The sequence below is a fragment of the Urocitellus parryii genome, chromosome 5 (genome assembly GCF_045843805.1).
Source record: "Urocitellus parryii isolate mUroPar1 chromosome 5, mUroPar1.hap1, whole genome shotgun sequence".
NCBI classification, from domain to species: Eukaryota; Metazoa; Chordata; class Mammalia; order Rodentia; family Sciuridae; genus Urocitellus; species Urocitellus parryii.
In genome coordinates, this window is record NC_135535.1 from 156,671,239 (window position 1) to 156,686,533 (window position 15,295).

Genomic DNA, 15,295 nt, shown 5'->3' on the forward strand with positions numbered 1-15,295 from the left:
ACACTAAGTTGCGCAGAGTGTCTTCACACTTGCTATCCTCCTGCCTCAGTCTCCCAAACTGCTGGGATTATAGGCATGTACCATTAGGTGAGTCTTCTTTATATTAGGATTGCAGAAAGGTCTGTCCTTGTCCCCATGCCAATCCAATAATGAGGATAGGGTTTTGAGAAAAAGGAAAAAGGTTTGTTGCTTTTCCTAAAGCAGTGGTTCTGCCCATCCACAGGAACTGGGGGGGATTTTAGAGAGATCATTGAAGGGCTATATTTATTCCAAGTCTTCTCTAGCCTGAAGTTGTAATTCACTTGTTAATTTGGGTGATAGTCCTGTCAGTGATCTTCTGATACCATCCCCAAAGTCTGAATTACTTGTTCCTTGGGGTAGGTGTATGCTCAAGGACAGATAACTCTGCCTAGGGTGAGGAAGAATGGTTATGGAGTTTCTCCTGAGATTGGGGAGTGGGAGAGATTAGACAATAAGGAGGAGCAGGGAGAGAGGAAGAGAAATAAATGTCCATTTTAAAAATAAATTGCAGTGACAGAGCATCAAGGGCTATATTGAAAACAAAAATTGGATACCAGGCATAGTGCACAGGCCTATAATCCCAGCAACTCAGGAGGCTGAGGCAGGAGGATCACAAGTTCAAAATCAGCCTCAGCAATTTAGTGCGGCCCTCGTAACTTAGTGAGACCCTGTCTCAAAATAAAAATGCTGGGGCAGTGGCTCAGTGGTAAAGCACCCCTAAGTTCAATCCCTTGTACCCACCCACCTCCCCCTTCTCAACAAAAAGGGGGAAAAAAAACAACAACCTGGAGCAAGGATTTGCTCTAGGATATATGGGTATAAAACATGAAACTGGGAGGGTACTCCAGCAAAACCTATATTCTTAAATATATATATGTAACAGGTCAAGTGACTGTGTCTGGAGAATTTCAAGTTCAGGGCCAACCTGTGGGATTTCTCTAGACTTATCTAAAAAAAAGAAAAGAAAAATCAAGTAATAAATAGAAAGAATGAAAAAAATCATATGTATAATGGAACAGTTAAGGCATTAAAAAGGTGGAAAGATTAACACAGGGGATGATGCAGAGGGCTGTTAACCTTGCAAATGGGTGAAGCTGATCTTGAGAAGACAGAAGAATAAAAAGGATTAGACTTCACTTTGGAGTCCTCTAGGGGTAGGCTGGAGAAAACCCACCTACATAGGGGACCTGAAGTGTGGGTGAAGCTCTAGGGAACACCAAGGCTTTAGGATTTTTTATTCTATAAAGACCAAGTCTATAGTATCTAAGGACTTTGACAATTGAGAAAATCATTGCAAAATATGCTGTAGGATAGTTTAAGATATTTGAATAAAAAGGGAAGATGCTAGGATGATTGCCAAAGTTGTGTGCAGATTTAGGTTCTTTTTTTTTTTTAAGAGAGAGTGAGAGAGAAAGAGCAAGAAAATTTTTTTAATATTTATTTTTTAGTTTTCAGAGGACACAACATCTTTGTTTGTATGTGGTGCTGAGGATCCAACCTGGACCGCACACATGCCAGGCAAGCAAGCTACTGCTTGAGCCACATCCCCAGCACAGATTTAGGTTATTAAGTGGTTATTTATTTATTTATTTATTTGTCTTTTTGAAATGCAGTGATGGCCCATAGTCCCAAAGAAAGGAGACCGAGGTCCGCATGAGGTTTAGTGATTTCTAGATTTCTAGATTTTGAATCAATATTTCAATTTACACTGTCTATGCTTTAGAACCCTTTTTCTCTATTAACATACTGCCCCTCTTCCAGCCTCCCTTCACTCCACCCTTGAGTTAATAAAGGACTTTGGATTTAAAGATCCAGTGGCTAGATTAGGGTGGAGTTTTTGTTGGGTGTTGCCATGAAAAATTAGAATAAAAAAGAAGCCTGTAGTGAAGGGGAAGTGGGAAACTTCTCTAGTCTCCACTGTAGCTCCCAGAAGGTCCAGGCATAGAAAAGTCACAGAAGGTGGGGTGAGTGAAGATCCTGTACTTTACTCTGACTCCCACTAAGTGGGTTCAGCTGCTGATTATGGACAGAGTAGAGAGAGATGGAAGAATATTGGGATGAGTAAGTGGCTGGAATTGATCATGGAAAATGAGGTATCATTTTTGCAGGTTTAGTTTGAAAGATAGTTTTGGTTTTGCTTTTGCCTTAGACGTTCGTTTTATATTTTTGGTACTGGAGATTGAACCCAGGAGTGCTTTGCCACATCCCCAGCCCTTTTTATTTTTTATTTTGAGACAAGTGTCTCATTAAGATCCTTTGGACATTGCTAAGTTGCTGGGCTCAGCATTGAACTTGGAGTCCATCCTTTTACCTCAGCCTCCCCAGTCACTGTGATTATAGGCGTGCAACACTGCAGCCAGTTTATTTTATTTTTTTTGAGACGGGTTTTTAGTAAGTTTCAGAGACTAACCTTGGATTTCTGCTTGAGCCTTTGGAGCCCCGTATTCTTCTCATTTTAGAATCTTTAGGTAACCCTTTGGGTACCTGCTTAATCTTTCCTTTGCCTTTTGGGGGCCTTGGCTGTGGGTATTGGGAATGTAGCCCAGTGAAGCTTGTTGAGCTATGTTCCCAGCCGTTTTTATTTGTTTTGGTAAATTTCTTAGGGCTTTGCTAAATTAGGGAGACTGTCCTTGAACTTGCATCATCCTGCCTCATCCTCCAGAGTTCTTGGGAGTAAAGTCATGCTCCACCACAGCAGCTTTCCTTTGCTTTTAAATTTGGTTTTCTTAGAAAGCTCTATTTCAGTATTAAACAGGGTTGTGAGTGTAGCTGTGTCCTAGCTTGCCTCTGGGTTCAATTTCCCAGTACTACCAAAAAGAAAAGAAATAAAAATGAAAAACTCTTGCTTCTGGGCTGGGGTTGTGGCTCAGTGGTAGAGCGCTCACCTAGCACGTGTGAGGCACTGGGTTCAATCCTCAGCACCACATAAAAATATATAAAAATAAACATATTGTGTCCAACTACAACTAAAAGTATGTATTTTTCTTATGTATTCTTGCTTCTAACCTTCCTACTGTCAATATGACAACTAGTATTTCTTTTTCTTTTTTCTCTGCATACTAGGTAATAATTAGTTTCTTGTGTATGTGTGGGGGGTGCTGGGGATTGAACCCAGGCCCTTTTGCCTGGGAGGTAAGCACTGTACCAATTAACTGAGCTATATCCCCAGCCCTTCCTTTTTATTTTTTTCTATTACACAGGCTCTATGTTCTATTTATTTTTGGTGCTGAGAATTGAACCCTATGACCCCAGCTTGCTAATCAAGTGTTCACTCCCAAGCTCCTCCTCCTTCCCCTACCAGACTCACTTTTTCCTTTTTTTTACAGTATCTAACATCAAGCCCTCTATCACTGTGTACAACCCCAGCCATTATTTTTGTGTGGTGCTAAGGATCAAACCCACTTGCTAGGCAAGTGCTCTACCTCTGAGCCACAACCCCAGCCCATAGCAATGGAAATATTTTTGCTCTTTTGTGGCTACATAGTACTATGTAGGCATCACAATATACTTCCTATAAATGAACATTTAGATATATTTAATCATTTGTTATAATAACCTTCAAAACATTATGTACATGTATATATATAAAATGCTTTTACATGTATATTATTTATATAAAATACACTGTCATTATGTACAATTTTAACAGTACAATAAATCTTCAAATTTGAAATTGTTATGTTACAGGATAAATTGCAAAACTCAGGAACTTGATGTAGTTCAGTGTTACAGTGCTCATGTAGTGTGCATGAGGCCCTGGGTTTGTTTTATTTCTTTTGTTTTGTTTTATTTTTGTTTCTGGTACTCAGGATTGAACTCAGGTCCTCATGTTGTAGAAGTTCTCTACCACTCAGCTACACTCTGAGTCTTCCTTTCAAAATTATTTTTCTATAATTAACTATTTTTTTCTTGTGGTATTGGGGCCTTGTACATGCTAGGCAAACACTCTTTATCACTAAGCTACAACCACAGTCCTCTCCCTGTTGTTTTTGTTTTGTCTTTAATCTGAAGACAAGGTCTCCATAAATTGTCAACATCTCAAACTTTGAGATCCCTCCTGCCTCAGCCTTCCAATCACTGGGATTGAGTTATCATGCCAGTCCTAGATTATTAACTTTTGACCACACCTGAATTTGAATTCCACACCCTACAGAGATATCATAGGCATCCAGTTGCAATATAAACAGCAGGTATCAGAAAAAGATTAACCATGTAAGAACACACATGCACACACATTTAATAGAATGCTTTTGCAATTCAGTGGTTACTTTTGAGAAAACAGAAAAAGGAAATATAATTGGCTTCCACCAAAATGGAATCCACCGGCCTGTTTTCTATGTATGTATTTACTTACTTATTTGGTGTATATCATAAGATATTGAATCCAGGGATGCTTTAACATGAAGCTGCTTCCCCAGCCTTTTTTGTTTGTGGGGCCTAGGGCCTTGCTAGATGTTTTGGGCTGGCCTTAAACTTGTGGTCTTGTCCCTCAGCCTCCTGTAGCTCCTGTGCCATAGTGACCTGCTCAAAAAACTGTTTTCTAAGTCTTACTTTAATAGATGGCTGTGTCAAGGCATGTTTTCACATATTTACAGATCTATGGCACCTAGTGTTTTAAAGTGATGGAATAAACTTAGTAACAAAGTTCTGTTTTTAATTAAACTAATTAATTAATATGAATTTGTTATGAAGATCTTCTGGTACATAATTCTTAAAAGGACTTCAATATATCATTGTTGGGCAATGTATCCTCAGTGTACTTAGATATGCATATCTGTAAAAAAGAAAAATGATCCTCCCCATTTTCAGTTCCATTTTGCAGTGATATAAGTACTGTTAGCATTTTTGGTTTTATCTTACTGGTGTTTCATCTGGGCTAGATAAATGTTCATGGGTCTCACAAGAAAAGGGATGATAACATCATATCTGCACTTGTTTATTTGATTACTGTTACATTGTAGGTGCCAAACCCCATGCTACCCCTACCACCTTGTGTTGGTGATCAAAGCCAAGGTCTTATCTAGTGTGCCAGCCAAGTACTCTTACCACTGAGCTATATCCTCAGCCTCTTAATTTTATATGTATTGAGGAGGACTATCTTTCCTTACTCATCTTTGTGTTTGTAGGTGTTGTAAATTTTACACGAAATTCACATTTTTGTTTCCATAAATAGTTTTACTGGAATAGAGCCACATTTTTTTTTCTCCCAAATTGTCTGGCTGTTTTTCCCCCCATTATAACAGGAGTAGTTGTAATGGAGATGTATGCGCTATAAAGTCCAAAATGTTTATTCTCTATCCTTGACAGGAAGAGTTTTCTGAACTCTGGTATAAGCCATGTCTATTTTGGCAAACTGACCATCTGTTTATCCTGAAACCTCTTTCCTTTTTAACAAATACCTTTGTTTCAAAACAATTGTAGTGCTTGGAGCAGTGGTGCATGCCAGTAATCCCATTGACTCTGGAAGGCTGAGGCAGGAAGATCACAAGTTCAAAGCTAGCCTTAGTGAGACCCTATCTAAAAACAAAAAAGAAGAAGGGCTTCGATATGCCTTAGTGGTAAAGTGCCTCTGAGTTCAATACCCAATACCTCTGTGTATGTTTGTGTTTGATGCTTATTTTTACTAAATTCATACATACATATATATGTATATATATATATATATATCTTTGTTGTATTCTATGAAGTTGGAATCAAAATTTCCTCTAGTATTGAGAAAGAGATAACTTTTTCTAGGCATGGTGGTTCAATCTGTAATACCACACATATACCAAAAAACCCCAGATTTTTAACTCTAGATATACCCAAGTCTGTTAACTTATCAACTACACAGTGCATTTGCTTAGTGGTTAATTTGTATAAAAAATTTATTTTATATTTCTGAATATGGAACTCAGGGTTTCTGAAATGCTAAGTAGTTTATGTATGTTGTATTGAGTAATAAATTGTTAATTAGTCAGTGTAGGAATTACGGTAGTGAGAATTAATGGAGTATAAGTATACCTAACAAGGTAGATGTATCTCAAAAGTGTAATGTAAACTTTGAAAATAAGAATAAGAAATCTATGATGTGCTGGGTTCAGTGGCACATGCTTGTAATCCCAGAAATTTGGGAGGTTGAGGTAGGACGATCTCCAGTTCAAGGCCAGCCTCAGCAATTTAATGAGGTCCTAAGCAACTTAGTGAGACCCTGTCTCAGAATACAGAATGAAAAGGAAAGGGGTGTAATTCAGAGTCAAAGAATCCGAGTTTCACTCCCCAGTACCAAGAGAGAAAAGAAAGAAGTCTATGATCTTACTTATCTGGACAATATTTATCTGTTGAAGGCTGATTGAAGACAGGACAAAGGAGTTTCTTGCTTAAGAACTGGGTACATCACTATTCATTTTGTGAAAATTCAACAATTAGGATTTGTATTGTTTTTGTATATAAGGTTTTTGTCAATTCAATTAGCATTTAAATGATTGATATTGCCCATTGAATGAATCCATTATTAAATATTTTATAACAACATATGGAAAAAGGAATGGATGTTTGTTTAAAAGACATGTCATTTTGAGCTGTGTGTGGTAGCACATACCTAGAATCCCAGCACCTCAGGAGATTGAGGCAGGAGGATTGAAATTTCAAAGCAACAAAGATTTGTTGAGGACAACAACCAAGTGAGACTCTGTCTAAAAATTGAAAATAAAAAGGGATTGAGATTTGGCTTAGTTGTTAAGTGCCTCTGGGTTTAATCCATGGTACCAAAAAGAGAAAAGAAAATAGACATGAAGTTTTGACATTAATCTGCATGATATTATGATAGTTTCTAATTTTTTTTCTCTCATCCTGTATTCTACTTTTTGGTATTTTATGACTTATCTGAATGTATGAAAGGCAGAAATAATAATCTTTTAGGGTATATCCATAGAGACTTCGCATTTTGTTGATATTAAATTATAAAGTTCCTTTTGTTGTAACTTTGATATTTAAGTAGTTAATACGGGTAATTTCTGTATTTATTTTACAGGTAGATTTTGACAACAAATCAGTAAATGGCCCCAAGTCAGAATCCATGGAATACAGCAGATGTGGTTATGGGGAAGAAAACAGTTTGGAATTGAACACACATCCCCTTGAAAATGTAACTAAAAATGAAGAAAGCATGACAGGTATCAAGGTGGAGAGGTGGACACAAAACAAGAAAATACATTTAATAGATCAGGTCAAAGGAGAAAGTTTAACAGAGGCTGAAAAATCAAAAAACTCTGAAGATGATAAGGAAGAAATTAAACCTCCTAAGTTGTTTGTACCAACAATAAGTAATGGCATTACAAATGTACAGTGTTTACCAAGTGAAACAAATGTGTCATTTAACAAATTTAATGTTGAAGAATTTGAGAAGTCATTGGAAAACAATCCCTGTAAACTTTTGAAAGATGCTGCCAATCATAACAATGCCATGAGCTCTATTCCTTCTAGTGCAAGTGGTGGTCATCTCAAGGGGAAGAGTCACACGTTACCCTTCCCACAGCCTGGCTTTAACTGCATATTGGTTGAAAATTCTGCAAACTTAAATAGTCATACTAATGCACACAATGAAGGTGATCAACCAAAACCTCCTGAGAACATACCAAGTAAAGAAACAAAAGATGGGTCTCCAGTTACACCATGTATTTTATCCATGATGCAAGATAGGAATTTAACTATAGAACAATTGGTCGCAATAGAGGCCCTCACACAACTGTCAGGAACCCCATCAGAGAATTCTTCACCATCGAAGTCAGAGAAGGATGAAGAAACAGATCAGACAACAGCTTGTTTCCGTAATAGTTACAAAGTTATCCTCTATTCTGTAACAAAAGACCTCCATGACCCAAACTCACCAACCCTTCATAACTGTCCACCTCTCCAAAAGGAAAGTTCATGCAACACAGTAGTGTTCAATGGCCAAAATACCATGTCCAAGTCACAGCACAGCTCAGCCACTAACCAAGCATCTGTAGAACCACATGAACATTCAAATGTATCAAATTCGGACTCCCTTTTTTCCCCAAAATCAAATTCATCTAATATTGATACCAATAAAAGTGCACTGGAAGGCAGAACTAGTCTTAATGACTTGCCTCACTTGTCGCCAAGAAGTAATAAATTGGAGCAATCTAACCAGTTATTGGACAGTAATAAAAGTTTAAATTCAAAAGATAATTCATCAAGTCAAGATGTATCCTACAGTCAAATTGAAGAAGATGTTGCAACACAATTAACACAACTTGCATCAATCATTAATTTCAACTATGTAAAACCAGAGGAAAAGAATATTGAAAGTACCCCAACAAGTATTGTTCCATATAATGTGCAGCAAAAAATTAGTCAGGAGAAGGGCACAATTCAACAGAAACCACCACCAAGTGTGCAAAATAATCAAGCTCCATCATTACCAAAGCGAAAGAACTCAACCCAGAAAAAGACAAAATCTATCCCATCAAGAGATCGTCGGAAAAAGAGGCCTCTAGCTATAAACTGTCAAGAAAACGAGCAGAAGCAGCAGGAGCAGTTGTCCTATGAGTATAGTAAGTTACATGATATTTGGGTAGCATCCAAATTTCAAAGATTCGGTCAATTTGGGTCACATGATTTTCCTATTCTGCTGGGGAAAATTCCTCATTTTGGTAAAGTACTCAAACCACTGACTCAAGCCAGTTTATCCCTACAACAGAAAAAATTATTTCCTCCACTCACTCAGATAAAATTTGAGAGATACACTGAATCAGTACAGCAAAAAATGATGAAGGTTGAACCATTGGATTCTCTCCCATTATTTCCTAGCAAAACAGAATCTGATGGGCAGCAGTTTACAGACAAAGCTTGTAATTCTCAGGTACAGTCAACAGTGAATGTCAATCAGAAAGCTCATCTTTTGCCCCAGGCCTCCTTTCCACCTAACCAGTGTGCTAATGTGATGGCTATTGATGACCAAACACAGTTTCAAGAAGATATTCAAGAGCATCTTGTGCATCAGAGACTGACAACATTGCCTGGTGTCTGTTATGAGACACCCTTACCAGACCCTGCACATATTCTCAGGAATGTAAATGCAGGAAGTTCAGGGGGAATTAGAGTGGTTTCTATCAAAGCTGAAGAGACGGTCTGTTCATCTAGTGTTGAAACATTAGATTTTTCACTGGTAGACAGTGTACAGACAAATTTTAATTATGCTGTGAACTTTCTTAGTAACCCTGCAAAAAAATTGGCGGCTGCAACAAAAGAATCAGAAGCTCCGGCTTGCAACTGTCTTGGTAAGTGCTTGTATAGATGTGTTCTTTCTTCTGCAGAAATGGTCACATATCCTGACAGATTCAATGAATCCTGTCTGATTCATTGAATAATATTCTTTCCCCCAAAGGTAAGGTGGACTAAATAATTCTGTACCCATTTTTCTATTAGACATTTAATCCATTCTGCTGAGAAAAGACAGATATTTCAACTCATAGTGCAGAAAAGTAAAGGTAAACTTTCTCTCCAAGCAAATGTCTCAAGTTGCTGGACATGATGGCACAGACCTATAATCCCAGTGAGTGAGAGAGGAGGATTACAAATTCAAGGCCAGCCTCAGCAATTTAGTGAGACCCTATGTCAAAATAAAAAAGGTCTGGGAAGTTGGTAAAGGATTCTGGGTTAGATTCCTCAGAACAACATAAAAAAAAAAAAGGTCTCAAGTTTAGTGTCATAGCCTAAGAAGGATTTCTTTAATACTTTATTAAAGACTAATTGTTCTCCCAATATTTAGAAGAATTTTGACTTACAAGGATTTCATTAAAAACTTTTTCTGGTTAGCTAGTAGGTGCATACAGAGAATATATAGAACTTAACAAATAACTATACAAAGTCTCATCCACTTAAGAATGGTTTATTTCTTTTTCAGCCAGGTTCTACTGCTTCTCTATTTTGCAATTGAAAATGTGTACCCATGTATTAAGAAATTCTTTTATGTTAGTTACTGCTAGAATTCATAAATCTTTTTGAGTTTTAATGTATTTCAATACTTATTCTGCAGATATTAGTTTTCTATTTCAATGGATAAGTTTGTCCTAGTAGGGGGGTCACAGTATATTTTGTGCCTGAGGAGTCATTGAAAGAGAATATTGAGAAATTAATAAATTTTTTATTGGTACTAGGTATTGTTAGTAATGATGCTTACCATTGAGCCACATCTCCAGCCCTTATAATTTTTTATGTTTTCACAGAGTCTCACTAAGTTGCTTACGGCCTTGCTAAATTGCTAAGGCTGGCTTTGAACTTGCCGTCCTCCTGCCTTAGCCTCCCTGAGCTGCTGAGATTACAGGCATGTGCCACCATACCAAGCTTCATTTTTTTAAATTTTAATTTATATTCTGTTGTGGGACAGTGTCTCACTAAATTGCCCAGGTGGCCACTTAAACACCTTCTGCTTCAGCCTCCCAAATTGCTGGGATTATAGGCATGCACCACTACATGGTTCTTAACAATTACTTTTATCTGTGGTTAAAAGGCCTGGTGTAGGGCTGGGGTCATGGCTCAGCAGTGGAGTGCTTGCTTCGCATTTTTGAGGTGCTGGATTGATCCTCAGCACGACATAAAAATAAATAAACAAAATAAAGGTATTGTATCCATCTACAACTTAAAAAAATTACGAAAAGTCTTGCTAGGGTTAAGATTCTTCAGTAGTACTTTAGAAATTTGCTTAGCATTTGAATAATGTGAAAGCTTAATGTGACTCATATTGATTAGTCACTGTGTTCAAATTTCACATAAGCAACCAAATATAACAAATCCATTGAGCTTGGGTGCAGTGATGTGTGCTTGTAATCCCAGTGAATCAGGAGTCTCAGGCAGGAGGATTTCAAGTTTCAGGCCAGGCAATTTATCCAGACATTGTCTCAAAATACACAGAGATTTGGTTGTAGCTCAGTGGTAAAGCACCGCTGATTTCAATCTACTGTACTAAAGGGAGAGAAAAAGTAATCAGTAATCATAGATGGGGGAAAAAAAGAGATTAAATAGGTCATGTCATTATAGTTTCTTAATCTTCTCATTGAAACCCCTTATTTCAATGATTATAGAATTGTAACAGGACAGAATTTGTGAAAGAACTTGTTTTGAACCCCATCTAAATTAGGTTTAGTTATTAAAACAGTCTCACTTAAATTATGGCCCAAATGTTGGACATGATGGTGCATCCCTGTGATCCCACGGAATCTGGGAAGTTGAGGCAGGAGAATCACAAATTTGAGGCCAGGCTTATCAACTTTGTGATCCTGTTTCAAAATATAAAATAAAAAGGGCTGGGCATGTGACTCATTTGTAGATGGCTACTGGGTTTACAACCTTGTGCCAGGGTACCCTCTTCTGGGAAGCACTGCACCGTCTGAAGAGAGTTGAACTGAAACATAGAGGTCTTCATTCATTCCCAGGGATTGAACCCAGTGGCACTCAGCCCCTTGGCCATATCCTCAGCCCTTTTTAATATTCTATTTAGAGACAGGGTCTGGATGAGTTCTTAGGGCCTCCTAAATTGCTGAGGCTGTCTTTGAACTCCTGACCCTCCTGTCTCAGCCTCCCAAACTGCTGGGATTGCAGGCATGCCTGGCTGAAACTAAGAGAGATTCTTATACTAAGGAAAGAGAAGAGTTTAACAGTGGTAAATGGCTCACCATCTGTAGCTCCTACTATGAGTCTGGTTCTATGCCATGCCTTCTAAAATTCACAACATTCTTGCATAGGGAATACTTATTATCAATTTTTACTATTTTACAAATGAGGAAATTTGGGACCCAGAGATATTTGAAAGTGACTGAACTGGGATTAGGAGACAGGCAGTGTCAACTAGAGCCCATTCTTATAATCTCCACTGTCTCTTTCTTCAAAAATCCAAAGAATAAGAGGAAGAATGTGTTTCTGTGTATAATTACAAATGGAAAAAAAGGCCAGCAATTCAAAAAAAGTCAATATATAACCTGTACAAGTCTAGTTTAATTGTATGGATGGTTCTAATAGATGGTGGTCTTTTTTCAAGACCCTTTCCTCATGCAAAGTAAGCAGTCACAACCAAGTATTAAACTATGGTATACACTGTCACATCTATGTCTAATCGTTTACCTCTGAGGGTTCTGTGCTCACATGTGTAGGATGACCAAGTAGGATCATCAAGTAAGGCAGGTAATGGCTTTCCTTCAGGGGCATTATTTTCTAGTGAAGTGTAGTAATAGGTATCTAGTGTTTCTCAAATTTAACACTATTATTTATTTGGTGGTACTAGGGATTGAACCCATGGCATTGTGCATCTAAACAAGCCCTCTACCACTGAGCTATATCCCAGCCCGAATTATCAGCATTTTAGAACACAGGAGGCTGTCCTGTGCGTTGTGGGATTTGATTTTTTTGGAGGGAGCACCCAGCATTAGCTAATGCCCTATCTATAACAAATTTGGGTCAAGTTTCTAGTTTTTTTTTGGGGGGGGGGCCAGGAGATTAAACTCAGGGGCACTCAACCACTGAGCCATATCCCCAGTACTATTTTGTATTTTATTTAAAAACAGGGTTTCGGGGGAGACTGGGGTTGTGGCTCAGCGGTAGAGCACTCATCTAGCCCTTGCAAGGCCCTGGGTTCGATCCTCAGCACTACATAAAAATAAATAAATAATGGTATTGTATCCAACTAAAAAATAAATATTAAAAGAAAAAAAAGGACAAGGTTTCACTGCGTTTCTTAGCACCTTGCCATTGCTGAGGCTGGCTTTGAACTCTGGATCCTCCTCCTGTCTCAGCCTGTGTAGCTATTCACTGCATATTAGTGCTACTGTGCAGGACTAACACACATACCTGACAAATTATTACTTCCAGAAATGTCTGCAGATATTGCCAAATGTTGCCCCTGGGGCAAAACTGCCCCTGCTTTAGATTAGTAGTAACAACTAGTGCTCTAGATGCCCAATAAATTAAGATCTCATCTATGTACCTTGCCTAAGAAGCCACAGAAAGCTGGGCAGTGCTGGTTATCCTGGCAGAAACAGGAAGGTCACAAGTTCAAAGCCAGCATCAGTAACTAGGTGAGGCCTGAGCAATGCAGTGAGACTGTTTCTCTAAACAAAATACAAAATAGGACTAGGGATGTCACTCAATGGTTAAGTCCCTGGTATCAAAAAAAAAAAAAAGGGAAACAAAACCACATAAGTGATTCTATATTATATTTAATGTCCAGTCAAAATGATCACTGACTTTTTTGATTAGATACACCATGATCAGAAATGCATAAAATGCAGATATTCCCCAGTGATTCTAGTTATACATGATTCTAAATCAGAAGTATGTAAATATCTTTTTCTATTCTCTGAGAAAAAATCCCTGTTATACTTTTCTATATGAATAAACATTATTGCTGATTTTTATTTTGTCTCTGGTTTGAATGTAGGTTTTTCAAAGCACCACTTTGCAACTTGCTATTTTAATTTAATAGCTTTTAAATTTTTTTTAGCTTTTTAAAATGTTTATACATATTATTTTTCAGTAACTTTATTATATTCTATATAAACTTCCTATGATTTATTTACCTTTTATCATTTGCTGGGATTTTTGTTAAGGTTGGTTCCCTTCTTTTGATTCTATTGGTAATTGTAGCAACGAACATTCTTGTATATTTCCAATCTAAATACATAATTGTGTGTGAAGTAAGATAAGTTCTTAGTAGGGAAATTGATAGCCTCAATTTTAAAAGGAATTGAGGTCAAGTTTCTCAGACCTATCAGTCTTGGATAAGTTTTAACTTGTGCCTTAGTTATAATTTTTTTTTTTTTTAAGGAGGAGATCACATAATAAAGATGACCCACCTCATCCTCTGATGGTTTAAAAAAGAAAGAAAGAAAGAACATTAGGAGCAGGAAAACCTCGCTGACTAAGATCTTGAAAAGATTCATGGTTCTGAATTAAAACAAAAACAAAGGAAAAATAGTAAAAGAGCTCCTTGCCCGTATGAAATTTTGTAAGGCTTTGGGTCTAATAATCTTATTCCTTCCGCAGATCGAGGTATACAAAAAGACAAAGGCCCATATTATACACACCTTGGGGCAGGACCAAGTATTGCTGCTGTCAGGGAAATCATGGAGAATAGGTGAGGAAATGTGTTTCCCTGTTAAAATCATTCTTTATTGTGGACCTGACTCAATGCAGATAAGTTTATCTCTGGGAATAAATATGAGGTGAATAGAGAATTTTGAGGAGTTGGATGTTTGTTAGGGCTCAGAAGAAAAATGCCCATATGTTCTCCTGAGTCCTCCTGATAAGCTGCTGGGTGCTTAAAAAGACTCTCAGGAAGCAAGGCTAATTGTCTATAATTAATTCAGGAATCCTTATTCATATATATATATTATATAATGTTAGAATAGTTCAAATTAACACTGCGAATATTAAGTTAACCCTGCATTCCCGTTGCTTGACTTGGACTCAGTTTATTTTTAAAGAGTGATCTTTAAGGATCAGTAAGAAGAACTATGAAATAGAAATAGAAATGTCTGCCACATAAAAGCAATTTTTTGGCAAAAGTAAATTTATGAGGCGTGTTTGATTTTTTTTTTTTTTAACTTCTGTTCATCTCTATCTCATGTGCACATAGCAATTAAAAACAAATTGTTTCTAGTGTAGATTGTAGTTAATTAGTGTATTCCCTCCACTCTGCTTTGTAATAGGTATGGCCAAAAAGGAAAGGCAGTAAGGCTAGAACAAATCGTATACACAGGAAAAGAAGGAAAAAGCTCTCATGGGTGTCCGATCGCTAAGTGGGTAAGTACTTGATATTTGGAAATGTTTGAAAATACAGATTAAATGCTTTTTTGGGGCGGTCCCATGAAAGCTTGGATCAGAAAAATAGCCACAAGGTGATAACAAGGCAGTTATCTCTTTTTGCCTGTGTTTTGCATTTTATTGCTAGATGTACACCTTTAGAATATTGAACACTTGTCATTTTTATTTTAAACAACCAGTTTTTTTTTTTTTAAACCAGTTTTCCCTCAGAGCTTTTAAAAAGTTTTGTACTCAGGTGTTACATGTTTCTTTTCCAGTTTACTTGCCTTGTGTATCTCAGCTACATATTCTCTATAGTAATGAATTTATATTCTCCTATCAATTTTATTTATGAATTTATTTCTTTAGATACAGTTAGCTAGTCCATCAGATAACTTCAATTTTATATTGATTTGATGGTGATGGTTTTATCTTGTTTCTGTTTCAGCTGTGATCCTTCTGGGATTTTCTTATTAAG

The 15,295-nt window shown here is 37.2% G+C and overlaps 1 protein-coding gene across 5 annotated transcripts in view; it reads left to right on the forward strand.

Moving 5' to 3' along the window:
• Positions 1-15,295, forward strand: part of Tet1 (tet methylcytosine dioxygenase 1) — a 107,895-nt gene that overhangs the window by 58,556 nt on the left and 34,044 nt on the right. For 3 of the 5 annotated variants that reach the window (XM_077799001.1, XM_026394672.1, XM_077799002.1), the window contains 3 exons: positions 7,034-9,302; positions 14,059-14,149; positions 14,724-14,817. The exons of the other annotated variants lie outside the window; for them this stretch is intronic. In XM_077799001.1, coding sequence (XP_077655127.1) covers positions 7,034-9,302; positions 14,059-14,149; positions 14,724-14,817 — 2,454 coding nt within the window. The remainder of the gene's footprint in view (positions 1-7,033; positions 9,303-14,058; positions 14,150-14,723; positions 14,818-15,295) is intronic. 5 annotated transcript variants of the gene reach the window in all.